Source organism: Oratosquilla oratoria, chromosome 28 (genome assembly GCF_046742065.1).
Source record: "Oratosquilla oratoria isolate Oo_2021 chromosome 28, ASM4674206v1, whole genome shotgun sequence".
Lineage (NCBI taxonomy): Eukaryota > Metazoa > Arthropoda > Malacostraca > Stomatopoda > Squillidae > Oratosquilla > Oratosquilla oratoria.
The window spans coordinates 41,008,630-41,026,129 of record NC_134804.1 but is presented as its reverse complement, the minus strand read 5'-3'; the positions used below and the strand labels follow the sequence as shown (position 1 = coordinate 41,026,129).

The 17,500-nt window shown below is 42.4% G+C and overlaps 2 protein-coding genes across 8 annotated transcripts in view; one reads left to right on the top strand and one right to left on the bottom strand.

Moving 5' to 3' along the window:
• for (cGMP-dependent protein kinase for) overlaps positions 1-17,500 on the top strand; it is a 592,330-nt gene that overhangs the window by 81,916 nt on the left and 492,914 nt on the right. The window lies entirely within an intron of this gene.
• LOC143040332 (oplophorus-luciferin 2-monooxygenase non-catalytic subunit-like) overlaps positions 1-17,500 on the bottom strand; it is a 35,822-nt gene that overhangs the window by 1,447 nt on the left and 16,875 nt on the right. The window contains exons 5-6 of the mRNA XM_076211271.1: positions 4,450-4,586; positions 621-738 (exon numbers count right to left, since the gene is read on the bottom strand). Of these exons, the coding sequence (XP_076067386.1) occupies positions 621-738; positions 4,450-4,586 (255 nt within the window). The remainder of the gene's footprint in view (positions 1-620; positions 739-4,449; positions 4,587-17,500) is intronic.

Here is a 17,500-nt window from a genome sequence, read left to right as displayed (position 1 = left end):
CATCTTATCCTTTTCTTTTATTATTTCTGTTTCTGATTCCTTTTCTTTCTTTCCTTTGATTCTTTCTCAAAATTATTTTCCTTCCCTTCAGTTTTAATCTTAATCCTTGTCACTTTCTTCCTCGTATTATTTTTTTTTCTAAATCTTTACTTCTCTCTTAACATTGCTCATTCACCTCATCTTGTCTCCCACTTTCGTCCTCCTCCTCCTCCTCCTCCTCCTCCTCCTCCTCCTCCTCCTCCTCCGTCTGCTTCTCCTACTTTTCCTCCTCCTTTTCCTACTCTTCCTTTTCCTCCTTTTCGTCTTCTTCATCCTTTTCCTCCTCTTCTTCATCCTCCTTTTTCTCTTTATCCTTTTCATACTCCTCCTCCTCTTTCTTTTCTTTCTCCTTCTCATAATCCTCTTCATCATCAACTATCCCGTCTTCCTTTTCTCCGGTCTCTTTTTTATCCTCTTCTTTCTCTTCTTTCTTTTCTTCCTCATCTTTCTCCCTCTCCTCCTCCCCCTCCTTGTCTCTCCTTTTCTCTCTACTTCTCCCCCTTCTCCTCCTCTTTCTCCTCCTACTCCCCTTCGTCCTCCTCCTCTTTCACGCCATCCTGTACACCCATCCATGTACTTACCTCAGGGAGGGTAGTGAGCTTGTTGCCCGCCAAAAAGAGTCCGCTAGGAAGAGTCCCAGAGAATGCTCCGGCGGACACCTCGGTGATCTGGCAGTGCTCCAGGTAGACGTAGAATGGCCTGCAGAGTAAAAGAAAGAAAGAATAAGTGTAGGGGCGTCGAGCTGGGTTAGAATTGCTATCACTGGAGATATCAGGTCGTGGCATCATAACAAGTCAAGAAGAGACCTTTTGGTATTACAGTTTTGACACAAACTACAGTTCTCACAACATCAATATTATTTTTTGTTGAGTGCGTGATATGTTTTTCTATGTAGTATTTAGCTTACAGTTAGGTAATTTTATTGAATAAAAAAAAAAGTCAAAGAATTTTAATTTTGTATAACGAAAAACACTGGGTAAAAAAAATTACCGCAAAAACTGGGGAATATTGGAACTACTAGTTGAGGGATTAATATCTTAGGATCTTTGGTGTATGTTGGCATATGCGACAAGTGACTATATGCTTTATTATTACATGCTTAAAGGCCTTTCTCCACTTTAAAAAGGGTAGCTAAGTCAAAGCGCACACCCACAATATAAATAAGCAGACCACACTGAATCCACCCTCCCATCTCCAGGATCTAATGGGTTGTCCTGACTCCTGGCACATTGCCTGGAACAGTGCAGTTCAGCAAGGCACAGGTTTTCCTCTGTAAGGGTTGATTCACACTATCGGTCCGGTCGCGCTCCACTCTCGCTCCGCTCCGGTTCTGAGGTATTCAGAAGGCCCGACGCTCGGAGTTAGTGTACTTCCATACCCCCACACCCTCACCCACACACACCACTTCACTGTATGGCGACCCCTTCCCCACCCCGTCCTTACCTATTCAAAATGAATTAGGAATCGGATGAGATCATCCTTCAGGGCCGTGTCATCCATACATTCATCCATTCATCCATTCACCTCTATCTTTTGCACTCTCTCTTCTCTGCTTGACATACATTCCACGTGCTTCCATAGTTCGCCACACCCCATTCATCCATCTCTTGGTCTTCCTCTCAAACATTTTAGAAAATTTTCATTTTCCGTGTGTGCTTATTTGTTGTGTACTTGAGAGAAGAGAAAAGGAGAGAGGGAGAGGAGGAAGAAGAGAGAAGGAACTTGTTTGTATTGGTGTCTGTGTACATCTGACCGTTTCTTCCAGATTACGTGGTTCTTCATAGGATCTGTGGCTTGTATTTTTATGGAATATTTAAAGATGGTTGTATGTTGAAAATATGTATCGTAGGTGAGTAGTCGTGCGTTTGTCTGTGCGCGCGCGCGCGCGCGTGTGTGTGATTTATGATTTTTGAAACTATTGCAGACAACAAAACATGGCCCATGATATGTCAAAACATACAAAAATATCCCTTATTTTTTTAGCGTATTTTCTATAAAAATAGAGAACTAATCTATATAGAATATTGGCTGTATTAGAGCCTTTATAATTAGGAGTATATATACATTGGTTTGGTACACGGTGGGTCAGCTTTGGGTGTCCACGTTAGTGCGTTTAACCCACGCGCTTGTGTACGTGTGAGAAAACCCCACGTCCTCCAAGGTTGAAGGTCCAAAGGTTGAGAGCGAAGTGTCACCTCAAGGAGGAGGAGGAGGAGGAGGAGGATAGGAGGAGGAGGAGGAGGAGGAGGAGGAGGAGGAGGTGTGTGTGTGCATTGCAGCACTCCGATCCAGGAAGCACCCCCAGGTGTCAAGGTTTGGGTCGGAACGCTTTTACGCCCGCGATGGGCGTAATGCGAAGAATTTCCCGGTTTGGTGAAGACGGGGATGGGCGTGGGTGCGGCTCAAGACGCCCTTTTCGTCTCGCTTAGCGGAAATTTTGATTTATTTCTTTACTATTATCATTATTACTATCATTATTATTCCCACCGGGAATAAAAAAAAATTGATGTTTGGAGGGAAGGGCTCCTCTGCATATGTTTTTTATCTCTTTTTTAATGAATTTCTGGGATATGCTGGATTCTTTTTATGTCCGTATATGTACCTCAAAGTTGCATTTGGTTCAAGGTTTGTCAGGATGACAGATATCGGAATCAAACCATTTATGTAATGATATAAAGAGGAATTGTATACTTTATAGGATGTAAAGAATGTGCGCAATGCATATTTGGGTCGGTGCGCGTGATCGATGAATTATCCGCCCGTGTTCCTGAGTTCTATGAATTGCTGTTGTTGCAGACTGTGCGGAAGGGGATCACCTCGTTTTATTTTTACGTCTTTATTAGACGTTAACGGGCCGTACGGTTCCTGAAGAAGGCGCACACGCCTCGATGTTCGGCCTGGGAATCTCTTATAAGAACTTTATGATTGTAGAGCAAGTTGTGCATATAGTGAGGGAAGGTAATCTTGGTCTTAACGACTGAGTAATGTAATTGTGATTTAGTGGAGAGAGAGAGAGAGAGAGAGAGAGAGAGAGAGAGAGAGAGAGAGAGAGAGAGAGAGAGAGAGAGAGAGAGAGAGAGAAAGTGAGTGTGTCTGTTTTTGTGTTTGTGCGTTTCAGGAGCAGCCACAAATAAATTAAAACTGATTGAAAGCAACCAGACAATACTTGTAAGTCGGCTTCGACAGGGAAAAAACATTAATCCTTTGATTGTTTGAGGTTTTGCTAAACTGAATAAAATCGACTGATGGCAGCCAGAACATATCTAAGTCGTCCTCAGTAGTCAAAGAGTGAAACTTCAGATAAATGCTCCGCTCCCAGTTGCCTTCCTACGTTCATTATGAAAACCTCTCTCCACTGTATGACGCCATTGCGTAATAGAAAAAAAAATGCTCCTCTGAGTGACATATCGTTTACTTCTTCATGGGTCCTTGAGAGGTCCGTATGTATCTAAGAATTTGTAGGCCAATAACCAGGAATGTTTACTGGATAATCGACGATTTTATTCAATTGAAGAGGTCTCAAAGAATTAAGTATTACATAAAAGTAGTTTTATGTTTTATGTTTACATAAAACATAAAAGTACTACATAAAAGTAGTTTTATGTTTTATGTTTTATGTTCTTATGTTATCTTCCGGAAGATGATGAACAGAACTACATAAGTGAGGGATCATTGAGCAGATGGGCTGGGGACAAATTATTTAACTGTATATTTTTGTACGTAAAAATTAATAGTATATGGAGGCGAGACGACAGTGAAACTTGAAGTCTAGAGTATGGAATTTTATTGAGGACCTGTCATTTCGACCCCTTGGGCCTTTTTCAGTGAACTGAAACAGGTCGAAACGTTTGTTTCGAAATGGATGTCTATACTCTAGTTTTAGTGTTTCACTGCCACCCCATCTCTATATTTGTAGATTTTTCTTTATGTTCTACGGCTCTCATGCTTCTAGATGTGCTCTATTTTGGCTCCTTGGTTAAGGAAATCTAGTTATATCTAGAACATGTTTTGCGTAATTACTAGATGAGTGTAGGAATATAAAATTTTACATTTTATGGATCTGTCCAACTTCAAGAGGGGAAAAACGGGTTTGACTGTTTCATTACTTGAACACAGGTTCTGAACAACTGCAGGCAGACATGTTTTTCGTCTATTACCGGGTTCGAATCCAGTAGCTACCGGTAAATACTACTTGCCCTGGTACTTCGAACTCATAGGAAAAAGGTGACGGCCTCGGTCAACACTAAGCCCCTCCTGGCGTAAGATTTTCACTTGGAAACAAAACTGTGCCACCCCCGCCACCCGGTTGCCGCTAGAGCCGCGCGTTAGTCTGCCATTTTGGAAAACAAAATGGAGGCATTGACCCAAGTGCGAGACCGAGCGTTCTCGTGAAAAAAATTATCAACTCACTTTGAGGTAGAAGCGGCAAACCAGTTGTCCTGGATGGCGGTGAGAGGGTTTCGGTTGAGGTCCACCTTGGCTAGGCGAGGGACGTCCTTGAAGGCGTTGGGCGTAATGGTCGCGATCTTGCCTCCTTCCAGTTCAATCTGCAAAAGGGCAAAAGTCGAGGGTGAGAGAGTGAATCAGTGGTGCACCGGATGTACCCCTTAGATTGAATAAAATCGTTTGGTGTTACCCAAAAGAAGGTCTTTAAAGGTGATACAAGGGTATGCAGGGTTAATCAGGATTGGTTTTCAACCCGCCAGTTCCCAGAAGTTTATTTGAACCTGAATTAAAGCGTCTGCTGTTAGCCAGAACAAAATATTTGAAGGATACACTGGTCCTCGAAACTGTTCTTGAAACCCCCAAAACAGGTGGGTCTCCCAAGATGAATAAGATATATTGCTGTTAACCAGAATGAAATCTTTAAATGAACCACATATCATGGAAGGATCCCCCCCCCTCTTTAGCCCATAGGGGATTGCAAGAGCTGAAATAGATAGTCTGGCGACAGCAAGTACAGTACTTACAGACCTACTTCCCAGTAGAACAGAGTTTCTTTGTATTTCCCGACCTCGGCACCCCCTGTAATCAGGTCTAGGTAGTGTAGCAATCCCTATACATATGGTTACAAAGACTGAAGCTGCTACTTTACAGCAAGAAGCGGAGCAAACCCGCGATAGCAGGGAAGGTACTCCCCATAGTTGAATAGAATCGTCTTTTCGGTAGACAATTTCACGAACTAAGGAAAAGAGCACTGTTGTCTTTTATAGATTCACATCATAAAATAATTTCTTCTGGTCAATATTGTATTGTTTAGTTTACCGGGTAACTTGGACCTCAGCTATTCCTAACCTAACCTAACCCAACCTATCTTAACCTAAACTAACTTAACCTAACCTAACCAAATTAACCTAACCTAAGATAACCAAGGTTGCCTAACCTAAATAAGGAACCGTCCTGCAACAAGAATAATCATGTCCGGCTGTCCAGAGTACAAACCTTCCCTGAAATGTCAATGAGGCTTGGCTCGCATCAACCTTGCGTTGAGGGACACCGGACTCTTTAGATCTAGATGTGTAAGTCTAGAATAACTAGATTATGCATGACCGCGAATGCTGTATAAGACAGATGAGGTCAGGATTCTGACTAGTGTAGTCTTGTTCCTGAAGAGGTCTTGGTGTGTTTTGTAGCTGTATAGGAACTGTGTACTAGTAGAAATTTGTTGGATAATATATTATCTTTTAGTGGAAAAGTTGATTGAATGGTAATGTGTGCGGAGGCGCACACTTCAGCCTTTATATACATATATATATATATATATATATATATATATATATATATATATATATATATATATATATATATATATATATATATATATAATTATTATTATATTATTATTATTATATTATTATTATTATTTTTTTTTTTTTACCAATATTTTATATTTACTACTGAAGATACTCAATTTATTTTAACTTTGTTATAATTACAATAGACTGGTTATAGGTATATATGCATAATATTGGAACTGAAAACTTATTTGGTAAGAAAAACTTATGAAATAAAGAGGCAAAATATGTGGTAAATCACAACTTTATGCTGGAACACTGACATGGCACAGCATTAACAGGTGGCTAAGTTCCAACTGAGTGTTGATATTATGTACTGAGAGTGAAGGGGGTAGATGTCACATTGGCCAACATATACTACTCACTTGTTATTTCCACCATGTGAATAATTTATTGACAATTTCTTGTTTGACTAAAACTGTCTGGTCACAGTAACTTGTGTTTTATGGGTATGTTAGTGCTACATTATTATAGTTTTTATTTATTATTTTATTATTATTATGATTTTTTTCGCATCCGACCTAGATATGGACCAAAAGGTCTCCTGTCGGCATGCTCCGCCTTTGTAATCCTTTGTAATATACAGGGATGAAGAGAGACACAGACAGACAGTGGATGTGCGTCCGTATTTGTGTGTGTGTGTGTGTTTGTGTGTGTGTGTGTGTGTTTGTGTGTGTGTGTGTGTGTGTGTGTGTGTGTGTGTGTGTGTGTGTGTGTGTGTGTGTGTGTGTGTGTGTGTGTGTGTGTGCTAGCGCATGTTTATTTCCTCGTATTTGTGGGCGTGTTCGTGTAAGCATCCCGGCGTTGCGTGCACGTACATATATGTACACTCCTTTAATTTTCCTGCTACACGGGGGAGGGGGAAGGGGGGAAGGGGGGAAGGGTTAGCTTCACCAGCGCTTCCCCGGAGATGCCTGAAGCCCTCAGGCTTGAGACGGGGTCCTTCGGGGGGCTTCCTAAAGGTCAGACCATCAAATCGAAACGGAGAAGGACACACACAAAAGATTTCACCTTCATCGACACGGTGCTGTTCTTAATGCATGTTGTTGTTGTATTTGTTCAAACCAAAGCTAGGTTGTTTTTATTCACGTAAGAGATGGATCTTGGAATAAAGGAGCTCCTGGTTCATTGAAGTCCTTGTTAAATCCTAATAGAATGACTTTGTGTTGAACAAAATAGGAATATCCAAATTAACTTCGCCCTCGTTGGCTTTTGTAACTGAAAAGGGACTCGCTTACTGCATTTGTCATAAGGACGCACGTGCGCACACACACACACACACACACGCGCGCGCGCGCGCGCGCTCACGCACACGCATTTGTTAGAATAAAGAAAAGTGCACCCGGTATAGTAGATAAAAAATAAACAAATAGGTAAACGAATGAATAGATTAATAAATAATTAAACTAATTAATAACTGAATGAATGAATAAATAAATGATGACCTGTGCAGTCCAGTTCCAGAACGAATAAGAGAAGATTACCCTAATTAAAATTCATTGCCGAGAGCAACAGAGTATTATTGTTTTAGATGATTATGGTGATGAAGGTAACGCCTTGATACGATTGAAGTACACATGTATAACATTATTGAGGACTTTGCCTCGATGTAGTATTATATTCACAGCACGTGAGTATTTACTTGCAACGGTGTTTTTGGTGGTCGGAAATGTTATTACCTGTTTTTTATTGCTTGTAATTCAAGAGTCTCTGGAAAAAAATGCACGGAAATTACTTCGAATCGGGGAAATTGGTTATTTTTATGTTTAATAATCTCGAAGAAATTTATGATTATCCATTCCAAGCTTCACATTCATTGTATGCATATATATGTTTATATATATATATATATATATATATATATATATATACACGTTATGTATGTGTATGTGCGTGTGTGGGTATGTGTGCGTGCGTGTGTGTGTATGTGTGCGTATGTGTATGTAAATGCATGTGTGTGTGTGTGTAAATGTATTACACACGCAAATAGCCTAGTTTTAAATTGACACATTATTAAAAAAAATCTGTATAATAAAATTTCGCGCTCCCCACTCCTCACCTTCCACTGTTTCAAGAACCTCCATGTCTTCACGTCCACACAAGGAAACCCGTGGCCAGAGAAAAAGAGAAGAAAAAAGAGAAAAAGAGGAACGTGTGTACGAAAAGGAAATCAAAGTTCAGTCGGGTGTAAAATCAGAGACATAAGAATAGATTTCAATAGCTTAAATACGGTGACGCCTTTCCTCCCTCCCATCCCTGCCTTCCAGATTCTACTCAGTAATATCCTTTTTCAGCCAGAAGAATATCTCTAGGGCTAGCAGTGTGGCAGTGGTGTTAACCAAGCTCGTCTTAATATCTTTTAATGTGGTTAAGACTTCTTCGGGTTTAGGAAGACGTCTAAGTATGATTTCTTGAAAGACGGAACCGAAATGAAGGGGACGAAGACCGAGACGGCGGGTGAAAATTTGCCTAAGAGTTCTTCGGCTTCCAGACGAATAAATCAAACAAGTTTTGTGGAGATCTATTAAAGTGGCGCTGCTGGAAATTACATTCTTTTTTATAAATTTTGTTTTTAAGCCATTACAGTGGCGCTCCTTTTTTTTTTAAGTAATCGCCTTTTACAGATGGTGTTATTTACCTTTTATTTGGTATTCTATATATTTTTTTCCATTTTATTGTTTTAAATTTTGGTATTGTGCCCCTTGCTTTTTAATAACTTCCCTTCTGTTTAGATGTATTTATCTTCTGTTTTGTGTTATTTAGGCTTTTATGGTTATTACATAGCTTTTATTTGATTTATATTTTATTCCTATTCAGTGTTATTTGGGTCCTATTTGAAGTTATTTACCTTCTTATTTGGTGGTATATACCATTCCTCTTGAAGTCAATGTAGTATTTGCTGTTTTGTTTTTACTTGATGTTATCTAGCTTCTTGTTTGGTATTATTCAGGTTGTTTCCCTTGCTATGTAATATTGTCTTATTTATCGTACTGTTGTTTTGTTTAGTTTCCTGTTTGTTGTCGACCTCTATTGTTTATTTGTTTTATTACTTGTTTTTCTCTTTAGTGTTTTAGCACGTAGAACCTTCCAGTTATGATAGAAAATTCTCGATTTTTTTTTTCGTTTTTATTATTTTTCTTTAAAACTAAACGCTGCTGAGTTATATGGTTATATGACATTAGCCAGACTAAGATAATTTATTCAATTAATTAGTTTATTTATTCATTTGTTCATTTATTTATTCATTTTATTTGTTTTTTATTTATTTTCATATTTATTTATTTACACATTTATTAATTTATTTTTTATTTGTTTATTTATTTTTATGTACTTATATATGTATCTATTTATTCATTTACTTGTTTAGCTATTTATTTATCTATCTATTTGTTATTACCGTTCGGGACCAGAGGTTCTTCTAAGGTGAATAAAAGTGTCTGTCTGGAAGCCCGCACGCAACTCCCATTTCTTTATGCGACCTCCAGCAACTACTTTGTCTTATAGCGAGAGCATTTTGCATTTTTCTTTGTGTATTTTTCTTCGCCTTTTTTCCGGGTCATTTGCGGCTCCAAATAATCACCCACGTGTCGTTTACAGACAATATCTGTCACCAGTCTGTGATTACGGATAATTTTTGAAGAAGTTAAACGCACCTTTTATTTGTCTGTGCTCAGCCCACCCCCAAGTCTTACGGAGGTGATTGGGTTTGTGTGTGTGTGTGTGTGTGTGTGTGTGTGTGTGTGTGTGTGTGTGTGTGTGTGTGTGTGTGTGTGTGTGTGTGTGTGTGTGTGTGTGTGTGCGCGTGCGTGCGTGCGCGCTTGATGGTGCCAAACCACGCCCACGTTTTCCCTTTTGACAACTTTGCTCGTTACTATGGCAACGAAAACCGGCTCTTAACCCCTTCAACACGGTGATGCATATTTTGAATTTGGTTTTGATTAATACCAAAAGGTTTTATTCAGTTGGGATTAGTGAGGGTCCAAACGGGGTCTCCATAGATCCAAAGCTCCGTTTTGGTCCAAGGCCGATCAAAATCATCAGTCATCAATTAGAACCAACAGGTAATGGGTATGGTACCGTGTTAAAGGAAAGTAGCGGGTTTGGTCTGGATTGGCAATAGTTGCTAAGGCTCAACAATGGAAGATGTTATCTGCTTCAGAGCAACTGGTCTGCGATGGAGTTAAGGTTAGGTTAGGACATATGCAAGAGAAGGCTCATATAATGAACTTTGGTCATTTGGAACATGTTTGAATAAAAACATAGGGTGAAAACCCCGCCAGTGCATTAATGCACCCTTCTGATGATGTCCCAGGCAACATATGTATGTATATATATATATATATATATATATATATATATATATATATACATATATACATATACACATATATATATACATATATATATATATGTATACATATATATATATATATATATATATATATATATATACACACACATATATTACAACTGTCACATTGAGATTGAAATAAGACAAAGGGAAGAACCCTAACGTAGGTCTTAGATGGTTATACAATCGAGTTATGAAGTCTTTACACATAATGACATCATGTGCAACAAAGGCGCTCCCAGTAAAGAATCTGTTGGGTGTTTTCTGATAAGCTCATGGTCTATATATAAGGAGCCATGAGCACACAGTACTTTCCAGTGCCATGCTCCGCTGTATAGCTTATGTCGTTTAAGGTCGCTAGGTAATTATATTGCATATGTAAGGGCAAACCGTTCCAACTCCGCCCTTTGTATGTTTGATCAAATCTTCTGTTTCTTGCTACGGCCTTATCTGTAACACGCGCCACGGCATTGGCGCGGTCACGAGGGATGATTTTCTGTGAAACAATTAAGGTTTCGTGTCTGAAAAGAAATATGAGGCTGTCTATCACCTGAATTGTGTTACGCTCGTGTATGCCATCACGGGAGCCATGTGATAGGAAAAGAACGTGATGTAACGCTTAATCGCTGTTTGATCGATCACCGCGTACCTTGATCGATCATTCGTGTCCAAAATAGACGGCTTTTATTGATTATGTTTGAGCTAAATTTGAATTTATTCTGAAGGGGTTACAACTTTCTGGGTAATTCTTTTAAATTGGTAAACTTAATTAAAGACTGTTAGTTTGCATTGGGGTGCTTTTTACAAGAAGTTCCAGAGATTCAAGAATTAATGATTATTTGGATTAACACTTTCAACCTTAAAAGGGTACCACATCGTTAATTAGAATGAAATGAGTAGGTGATTAACCTCCCTCTAACAAGCAATTCTTGCTGACACTGGAAGGTTTTAGTCAACCGAAGGGCAGTCAGGGACACTGAAGGATCGTCCCCTTCAGCACGATGTCTCTCGCCCTTCACTGAATTGAAGTCTTCAGACGAAGGGAGTGGGCGGAGGGTCAGGTTCCCCCTTCACGCCCTGGACGTCTCCTGGGAGACAACCCGGCGTCATGTTCCCCGTCAACCAAAGGGGGGCTGAATGTCCATCTCGCTCCACTTCAGCCCCAGAACGGGACACCAGAACCGGGGACAACCAGCTCGTCTTCATTTGGGCGACGTCGACCCCAGCAACAACACCCCCATCCCTCTCTCTCCCCCCCTCCCCCCTCTCCCCACACACACTCATCTCCTGTAGATTCTCGGGACCCGGCAACAGGAACAGTCGAGAAATTAAATTCTTCGACTCTTCGAAGTGTGGTTGCTCAGGAGATGGGTCTTCGAGATGCTGCACATTCTTGAAAGACCAAAGACAAATGTAAATCAGTCTCGTTGTTCTTTCATGCACGACTGAGATCTTCTCTCTGCTTTGTTGTCGCAAGTCACTACTGGGTAGATAGTTTCGTGAAATTGTCTATTAGGAAAAGCGTCATGTGAAGACGAAATCTTTGTTGGTACAACATTTCGCTTGTTCGAGCCTTATCAAAATGATGATGAACTTACGCCAGGAGACGCGTAATCTCCCCCGAAGCAGTTACCTTTGCCCCATGCGCTTCTTGGACTGTTGGAGCAGGTAACAGTCGCTACTGGGAATCGGAGAGGAGTGCGAGATTCGAACGCACAGCTAAGCGAATGCTAGACCAGCACACTTCCGATTCCTATGGAAACACTGCGCCAATAAATCGCACGTGCGCTGGTGGCGTAATCGGAAGCGTGCTGGTCATGTAGCCACTTAGTTGTGGGTTCCAATCCCGCACTCCACTCCGATTCCCAACAATGACTGTTACCTGCTCCAACAGTTCTTAAAGTGCACAGGGCAAAGGGGACGGCTTTAGCAGCAGCTACTCAGCGTCTCCTGGAGTAGGGTTCTCACCTTCTTCACCTTCTTCTCGTCAGTTGTCTTTCTCTTTCAACTTTCCTATTCTTCAGTCGTCCGAGACTAGGTTGTTCGGGTGTGTTGCGTTCGGATGATGTCTTTTCAACCCAGAAGCCTAAATTGGCTGTACTAGATTCGGGGGTGTAATGTAGTCTGTTGAAATATTTCCCTAACCTTGTCTGGGATCCTCGGGTCCGGTAATAGGCTTTCCATCTCTCAAGGAAACATTTTTCGAAAAGCCCGTTACTCCAATAACTGTCCCCGATTCCGGTAATAGACTCCCGAACCGCAAACTTTTTCGAAAACTACAGAAGGAGAAGATGACACAAGTATCGCCGAAGCATCACATTCCGGACGGAACAGCAGTCCCACACCCAGCAACAGTCGCCGGACCCAAGAACGAGTTCCGGGCCATGCGAAAGACCGGAACCGGGAGAAGAAGCCACGACAGCTAACGGTTTCCAAACCCGTCCGGAGTTTCTGGGCTCAGTGAACAACACCGGGTCCTGATTCGATTCCCAGAATAAAGAATTGAGTCCGGCAGTGTATTCCAACCTGGAGAATAAAGCCTTGGTCTTACACAGGTCTCTCTCTATACCTCTCCCTCTCTCTCCCCCTTTTCTCTCTTTAATCTCTTTTCTCTATCTTTCCCTGTCTTCTCTCTCTTTTTTCTTTCTCTTTTCTCTTTTTCTCTTTTCTCTATTTTCTCTTTCTCTTTTTTCTGTTTTTCTCTTTTCTCTTCTCTTTTCTCTCTTTTCTCTCTTCTTTCTCTTCTCTCTTTTCTCTCTTTTCTCTCATCTCTCTTTTCTCTCTTCTCTCTCTCTCCTCTCCTCTCCTCTCCCACCTGGCAACAGTTGACTCTCTACGGTCGACCAGGTGGCAACCCAAACCCGCGCATGCGCCGTCAAAGTTGCAAATGAAGAAGGTTCACCCATCGCCAGGTCCTTCGAGAGACTTTTTTTTTTTACAAACTTGACATATGTGGTGGGCCGTGAGATGAATTCGATAACTGACGAAAATAGCACTTTGATGTCACTGACATGTTTTGTAGTCTGACTAGATCTGTCTGAAAAGTAGTTTTTTTTTTCTTCTTCTTTTACTTGGGATAAACGAACGTAGTCTAACCTAAACCAAGTAAATGCCCAGCTATATTCGTAATAATTGTAATGATGATAGTGATGATGATAATGATTGGTAATGATTGATAATAATGATTTATAATGACTGATAATAATAATGACTGGTAATAATAATAATAATAATAATAATAATAATAATGATAATGGTGATAATAATGATGATAATAATGATAATATTGATAATAATAATGATAATGATGATGGTAATCATGATCATGATAATGACAATAATGATTATAATAGATGATGAATGTGACTGCCTCTACAACCTCATCTTCCGCGACAACTTGCCACTCTCATCATGTCTCTACCACTCGTCACTTCTTATCTCACGCCCCTTCCTCCTCCCCCCTTCCCTCCTTCCCTCTACCCACACACGTGTCAACTCAGTACCTACCCGAAGCGCTCCTTAGCAAGTCCAGACAAGAGGTGTCCCTGAACTCCCCCCCACACCTTCCCTCAACCCCCCTTCCAGTGCCCTTAAAGTTTAACCTTCAACCCATGGACGGGTCATCACCCCCCCCCCCCTCCCCCGTCCTCGAAGTCTGTTCTTCGGCGCCCCGTGCCCTTTTTCCACGGAGGCGGTGGGTGCAGCGAAAGCAGAGGTCGGTTTCCTTCGGCCCTGACCTCCGGAGGACCCTGGCGAGTGATTCACTCCCACAGGTTCCTTCCTTGGGAGTGAGTCACTCCTACAGGCTCCTCGTATGGTGAGGAGCCTACGCCAGGAGGCGCTGAGTAGCTGCGACTAAAGCAGTCTTCTTTGCTCTATGCGATTTAGAGAATATCAGTACAGGTAACAAACAGTTACTGCAGGACTCGAACCCACGAGTAGGAAGATACGATACGGGGACATGTAGTTGTCCTGAACCGTGCAGGGTTTCTCTTTAGCTGAATAAAATCGTTTGGTGGGAAGTAGAATAAATAATTGAGTCATAAAACTCAGCGAAAGTATTTATCTGGGTAGGTTCCGAAGTGGGTTTGACAACATTCGAAGTATAAGATAATGGACAACAATAGTGGGGTATTGTCCATGAGGATAGAAGCGCTGGTAAATTACAGTACACAACAATAACCCCTTTGATGCGGAGTGGTGTTAACCTTCCCTGGATAAATAAGAGTTGTAAAACGCATTGGGAGGATTGAACACTTTCCCTTCTGACCCGCCTCTCTGAAGATTTCTGCTTGCATCCCCAGGCAGCCCTAGCGGAACAAGGAAAGGTAACTGCGGCTTCGGCTAAGCGTCTTCCTGTGTACCTTTTTATTTTATTTTATTCATTTATTCGTTTATTTTTACCTCCTCTACTGCATGTAATATCGTTCAAGATTGCATCATCTTGTCTATCCTCCCCGCCGAAGGACTTTCGCCGAACCAGAAGATCAAGTGTGAGGAAACCCTCCCTACGGAGTACGAACAAGGGAGGAAAAGGAAGGGAAGGGAGGGAGGAGGGGAGGGGATGGTCGTGGTTACTTTTCCTGTACGCTGACGACGCCAACGATGTCCTGTGACCTTGCCATGTCTTCAGAAGCTCACGTATCACGTTTCTGCCGTGATGTAACAACCACCCTTCAGCAGGAGAGTCGTTACTTCCTCGGACAGACACCACCTCCTCGTCCCCTCCTCCTCCTCCTCCTCCTCCTCCTCCTCCTCCTCCTCCTCCTCCTCCTCCTCCTCCTCCTCCTCCTCCTCCTCCTCCTCCTCCTCCTCCTCCACCACCTTCACCTCGCCGCGCCTCACCTTTCCTCTCCTCTCTTGTCTAATCTCCTGTTCTCTCTTCTCTTTCCCTTACTTCACCTCTCCTCTCCTCTCCCTTTCTATCTATTTTGAACCCCTTTTCTTTCACTTAGTGTCTCTCTTTTTTCAGTTCCTCTTGTCTCATATTGTCTCCTCTTTTTGTTACTGTTATATTCTTACTCTTTTCTCGACGCCTCTCTCGTCATTTCATTACATGCTCTCTTTTTTTCCTTCACTCCTTTTGTGCCTGCTTATCCACTCCTCTTTTCTTTCCCACTCCCGTGTCATACCTTCTCTTTCCGTCCATTTTTGTATCCACCTCTGTATTCTTTCCCTTCTTCCCCCTTCTCCTCTAGTTTGTTTTCTCTTATCTCTCCCTTATTCCCTCATCTTAATTCCCTCTCCTTTTCCCTTGATCCCCCTCCCATTTCTCTTCCTCCCTCTCTTATTTCTTTCTTAATCTTGATTCCCTGCCTCCTCTCTCTTTTATACTCCTTATTCCCCCCCTTTTCTATGTTGACCATAAGGTACCGTGGATCGTAATTTATATGAGCCTGAGGACCTGACGAAGTCTTGAACGGTCAACTGTTCTTCAAGAAGCTCCCCATGGGGCACCTAACGTAGGAAGATAGACTTCTGCAGCAGTGGGATGCCCGGGAAAAAAGGGGAGCTCTCCGCAAGAACAGTGGGCCTCAGAAACCAGAAACAAATCTAAGAACGTTAATCCTCCTGAAGGAAGGAAGATAAGAAGCTCTTCTTGGTGGTCAGGGATCATGGGAGATATAACGGGAAGCCAAGAACCCCTTTGTCATGGTGACGCCCTATGTATCTTATCCAGAAGAGTAAGGACCTCCGCCTGAAGGAGGTCTCGTTGATCGAGACCCCATTACGGCTGTAGTCCGCCACAGTACTCCACCTCCACCCAACTCAACGGTATCAAATCACCTGTTCTACCCAAAAATGTATTCAGTAAAATATTCAACTGGGCTAAAGGCACCAACCTCCTTGATCCTGATGCCACACTTAATAGATTTTTTTCTGACTAACGGTAGACTAAATCAATAAGGGCGACTCCTGGCCCTGGGAGGGCCAGAGATGGCCTCTATATACCCCATTTTACTCCGGTGACATATTTTGTGAGATTCGTTTTGGCTGTCGCTAGACAGTGTCCTTCATCTTTGGAAGGGGCGGGGACGCTAGAGGACCCCGGTCTGAAAAGGGCAAATGGTCGTAGGATGGGCTCTTTCAGAGTCCTCAGATGAGCAGACGGTGCATCATGAACCAAATGGTCTTCCTGGTGACAACTGACTCCTAAATACCAAACCAAATTAAAACAGTGAATATCAAAAGCTTTAAGTCCGGTGTCAACGTTGGTGTCATCGTTTGTGATATTGGCAGTACTTTTGTTAGGCAGCTGTGTGTCTCGGGAGAGTTGAAGGTTGAAGCCTAGGCAACAGATTTGAGGGTTGAGGCCTAGGCAATAGACTTGAGGGTTGAGGCCTAGGCCTCAGACTTGAGGGTTGAGGCCTAAGCAACAGCACTGGACGTAGAGACATCGAGGGACACCAAACAAAGGTTGAGGGTGAAGGATACGGTTGCGGCAATCAGAAGGACAAAGAAGAGGTACACGTAGGCGTGGTTGTTCCTCAAGCAACCTACAAGTGTTACCTTCGCAGCTGTCATCAGGACAAAGGCTCTTGTTGTAGGGAAAGACTTGCAGGTGTAGGTACAGGTGCTGGTGTTAAGGTAGGGGAGAAAAGGGTGGAGCAGTTAAACGGGATAAGGGTGATGAAGAAGAGGAGGAGGACGAGAGGGAGGAGGAGTGGGGAGAAGGAGAGGGGGAGGTCTGGGGTGGGGGTGGGGGGTTAGAAACCCTGAGGGCAGGACCACGCCTGCAGGGACGGACGCGCTGATGTTTTCGCAGGTAACACTTTCTACCGTTGCATCCTCCGTCTTTGGTCCTTGATTATCCCTCCTCTTCCTTGCTCTTCCTCCTCCAGTTCTTCTTCTTCCTCCATTTTTTCCTATTCTCTCCTTTCCCTCCTATTAGAGGGCGCCATCTATATGTTTATATCAACCCCCACCCCTAGAGCTCTTATTTTTCCTTTCCCTCTCCCTCTCCATCTCCTCCGCATCCTCTTTCTCCTCCTCCTCCTTCTCCTTTTCCTTCCCCCCCTTCCTCTTCCTCTTCTTCCTTTTCATCCTCTTTCTGCTACTCCTCTTTTCTTATCTTGTGACACCTTTCTCCTTTGTCCACAGCTTCCACCTCCTCCTCTCTCTCTCTACCCACTCTTCCCTCTTTACTCTTTCCGCTCTTTTTACTCTATATTTTACTATTTCTGAACTTTTTCTTCCATATATCTCCCTCAACACGTCCATATTGATTTCATACTTCTTCCTTTCCTCACTTCCCTTCATATACCACCACTCCCTTCACCCACCTCCCCTTCGTTTTATCACCTCTCCTCCTGCC